The sequence below is a fragment of the Musca vetustissima genome, unplaced genomic scaffold (genome assembly GCF_032173495.1).
Source record: "Musca vetustissima isolate MV318-11 ecotype Yass unplaced genomic scaffold, APGP_CSIRO_Mvet_v1 utg70215, whole genome shotgun sequence".
NCBI lineage: Eukaryota > Metazoa > Arthropoda > Insecta > Diptera > Muscidae > Musca > Musca vetustissima.
In genome coordinates, this window is record NW_026878333.1 from 53,157 (window position 1) to 57,756 (window position 4,600).

A 4,600-nucleotide genomic window follows, 5' to 3' on the forward strand; every position below is an offset into this window, starting at 1 on the left:
ATTTTTGCCTGTTACAAAAATATGCACAAAGACATAATACCTTGTACCACAGCGTGGTGAAGGGTATAAAAATCCACGTTTACGTCTAGTCCATGAAAAAAAATGCCCGCCTATATCTAGTCCTGAAAAACTGTTTTTAAATAATCGACCCGTATGTCCCTGAAAAATGAAGGGTATAAAAATCCACGTTTACATCTAGTCCATGAAAAAAAAAAATTCCCGCCTATGTCTCGTCCCTGAAAACAAAAATTAAAAGAAAAAATCTCGCTTATGCCTCTAAAACATTTTTTAATCAAAATCCCCAATTATGGCTTTAATAGTACAGTATTTTTTTAAATAATAAAATTCTCAAGATATTTAATGCTTGCAGTAATTGAAATCTATTTAAACAGTAATTTCAAAATGTATATAATTTTTGTTCGATTTCAAAAATGCCTTTTGTATATTGATGTTGACTGCCAGATCTACGAGATTCGTGCTGCTGAAGTAGTCCAAAGTTACAACATTTGCCGTTTTACCCCAAGGTCCACGTAACCAATTCGAAATTTTCGAGTTAATGTGTAAGGCACGTTCTTTTGAGGTCTGCAACTTGCCGGCATTCTAAAGAAAAAACCAAAATAAAAACCAAAATAAATTACGAAGGGTTTATTTTTCCAAAGTTGTTTGAACTCCCTACCAAAGATTGTTCCATGCTTTTAATGGCATTGAAGGTCCAACCTTCATCCTGTACCGGTGAGGTTTTCTTTTTACTAAACAACAAACGCATGTAGTCCAATGCCTCCGATGTGTTCATAAATCCAGTTGAGAAACGTTTCCAGGGTTGGCATAAAATGGGTGATTCTAGCAGAAACAAGAAATGATTGAAAAAAGTAATTTTCCCTTACAAGTTATTCTTTGCAACCCACCATTAGCCGGATGTTGCAACTCATCCATGGGATATAATACAATAATGGTACGATTTGTATTTCCAATTTCATCAATGGTCAGATTATAGCAGGGAACATTGGTGTCATTGTGAATGTAAATATGTGGTCCCAATTCTTGATTAATCATTGTAAAAAGTTCCATATGAAGAGCAGGACGTTGGTAAAATCCTAAAAAAAGTTTATAATATTCTTTATAGAATTTCATCGATAAACCTCATGTGCCCTTACCTATGGGAAATGAACTGAAATCCAATATGACAATTTCTCCAGTCCGGGCAACAAATTTACGAACATCTTTCAAAATGTAACGTAGCTGATTGATGAACATATTCTCATTGACTATCCAGAATTTGTCCGGATCACTTGCATCTCGCTCCCTTTGAACACTAGATTTAAAAGGAATACAATTTAACACAATTAAAAAAATAAATAAAAGGGTTCATATTTATTTACCCAATACTTAAATCCAAATATCGTATTCCGAATACCAATTGTGACCAGACATCAAAATATTGCGAGATAGCGTGTTCCTTAATGAGCATCGACTTGGTGGCACCATAATTCGTTAAATAGGCTCCAGAGGCATGAGTACCTATAAAAAAAAACAATAATATTGTAATAATAAAACCTATAAATGTTTTATATTAGAAATTACACATCTAATAGTCCTCGACAAATTAAATAAAAAAACAATAATATTGTAATAATAAAACCTATAAATGTTTTATATTAGAAATTACACATCTAATAGTCCTCGACAAATTAAATAATTATAATTAAAAAATCCAAGCCTACAAACCTCCACTATTATTACGCCTTAAAAATATATAAAAAAATATTTACCACTTCCACCACTAAAAAATTTTGAAACCAGTAAGGAAAGTAGTAAAGTCGGACTGGGCCGACTATATTATACCCTTCACCACTTTGGGTATATTGTATATATGTATCCTTAAAATTGCATGTCAGTGTTCCCTCGAAGGAACATACTCATGTCTTTCTACAAGCTATGATAAATTGAATAGCATTCGAGCAGATTTAGAGTCGTCTCCGTACCATTTATCGAAACAAAATTTATCGAAAACAATTTATAGCAAAATTGATACATGTTATTCGGTGCGCCGCACCGTTAAAAATTTAATCTCAATAGTGATATTATAAAAAATCGGACGATAAAATGGGAGCTATATCTAAATCTGACACGATTTTCACGAAATTTAACACACATCGTTCTAGGCTTAATTCAGAACCCTATGCCAAATTTCATTCAATTCGAAGTATATATAGGACTTTCGTGCACCATTTACCTAAAATCGGGTGAAACTATATATGGGAGCTATATCTAAATCTGAACCGATTTGCACGAAATTTAACACACAACGTTCTAGGCTCAATCTAGTATACTATGCCAAATTTTGTGCAAATCAAACGATATAAAGGTACTTTGGTGCACCATTTACCTAAAATCGGACGAAAATATATATGGGAGCTATATCTAAATCTGAAACGATTTTCAGGAAACTTAGCACACATAGTTTTAGACTTAATTCATTATGCTATGACAAATTTCGTGAAAATTGAAGGATATATAGGTATTTTGGTGCACCATTTACCTTAAATCGGACGAAAATATATATGGGAGATATATCTAAATCTGAACCGATTTTCACGAAACTTAGCACACATAGTTTTAGACTTAATTCAGTACGCTATGACAAATTTCGTGCAAATCGAAGGATATATAGGTACTTTGGTGCACCATTTACCTTAAATCCGACGAAAATATATATGGGAGCTATATCTAAATCTGAACCGATTTTCTCGAAACTTAGCACACATAGTTTTAGACTTAACTCAATACGCTATGACAAATTTCGTGCAAATCGAAGTATATATAGGTACTTTGGTGCACCATTTACCTTAAATCGGACGAAAATATATATAGGAGCTATATCTAAATCTGAACCGATTTTCACGAAACTTAGCACACGTCATTCTACATTTAATTGTACTGAATTAAGTGCCAAAATTTGTGCAAATTAAAAGATTTGCAGGGACTTTGGTGCACCATTTAACTAAAATATGGGAGCTATATCTAAATCTGAACCGGTTTTCACGAAATTTAACACACAACGTTCTAGGCTCAATCTAGTACGCTATGCCAAAATTCGTGCAAATTTAATGATTTTCTGGGGGCTTTGGTGCTCAATTTAATTGGACGAAAAAATACATGGGAGTTATATCTAAATCTGAACCGATTTTCTCCCATTTCAATAGGGTTCGTCCTTGAGCCAAATAAGTGACTTGTACCAAATTTCATCCGAATCGGATTATAAATGCGACTTGTAGTTTGTTTACAATTTAACATCAACAGACGGACGGACGGACATGCCTAAATCGACTCAAAACGTGATTCTATGCATATTCTCAAAAGGAACCATGGGTCTATCTCGATTCCTTTTGCCTGTTACAAACATATGCACAAAGACATAATACCCTGAACCACTGTGTGGTGACGGGTATAAAAATCCACGCCTATTATTAGTCATTAAAAAGTATTTAAAAAAAAATCCAAAAATATTTCTAAATAAAAAATCTAATCTCATGACTACTCTACTCACCCGGTATAAATAAATCCTTCAATTGCATTTGTCCCATATCCTCGTGACTTCTCATCCAATTCGGATAGATTTTCAAACATTCGACGCTCAACAATTCATTACCACGAAAACTGGCCACATAATAATCCAAACATTTCATTTTTGTATAACGTTCCACATTCAAAGGATTATCATTACGATTCCAGCCTTGGGGAAATTTTAATTTACCCACTTTTTGTTTAATGGCTAGACGATGAATCCCGTCACTGACATTTTGAATCTTTATATAGGGCTGCAGTAAACGTGATGAAGGTTCTTCCGTATAAATGCCATACCATTCGGGTCGTTTGAAACAATCTGAGGCCCAGTTGAGAGTTAATGTTGATTCCTGATACATTTTACCATCCAAGCCAATGGACAAGAAAATGGGACATGTTGCTGGAGAGTAAGAAAATTAATTAATTTAATATTTATTATTTTTATGGTCGATTAATAACACATACCTTGGGCACTAACACCAATAAACAGCAGGCAAAAGATTGTTGATATCAAAGCCATATTTTGTATGAAATTCATTTCTTTTAGATTGACAAAGTCATGGATGTTTCAAAAGAAAATTCGTCTTCGTTGATCAGCGGCTTACGTTATGTGATTGCAATCAAACAAACGCTGACAAATTGCTTGCTACTCACTCGCAAGCTCATGCGACATTATTCTATTAAAATTAATTTAGTTGTGGATATTTCTTATACAGGGTGATCGTCACATTACGATTGTCGACAATGATGGAATAATTGTTATATAGTGGGGAATATGGAAGGTGGTATAAGGGAAATCTGAGGAAATAAACAAAAAATGAGGAAATGAAATTGTGTGTGTGTGTCTGAATTGACTATTTCAAATATCATTTTTTACATTTATTCCTATATAGATTTGAAAATTCCTTGTAGATGACCCACAATCTGAGGAAATGTTGTGTGTGTGTCTGATTGTAAACAAAAAATGAGGCACGAGTTTTGTAGAAATTGCAGTGCCCTACACAAAGTATACAAACTTCCACTTTCCATTTGGCAA

The 4,600-nt window shown here is 33.6% G+C and overlaps 1 protein-coding gene across 1 annotated transcript; it reads right to left on the minus strand.

Annotated features, from left to right (window-relative positions):
• Positions 1-384: 384 nt before the first annotated feature.
• Positions 385-4,102, minus strand: LOC133323122 (uncharacterized). Its single transcript, XM_061532077.1, has 7 exons — positions 4,030-4,102; positions 3,548-3,964; positions 1,380-1,518; positions 1,155-1,312; positions 906-1,094; positions 677-840; positions 385-600 (listed from the first exon to the last, which is right to left on the minus strand). Exons 1-7 carry the CDS (start codon positions 4,100-4,102, stop codon positions 385-387), a joined length of 1,356 nt encoding a protein of 451 aa, XP_061388061.1.
• Between the last annotated feature and the right edge of the window lie 498 nt (positions 4,103-4,600).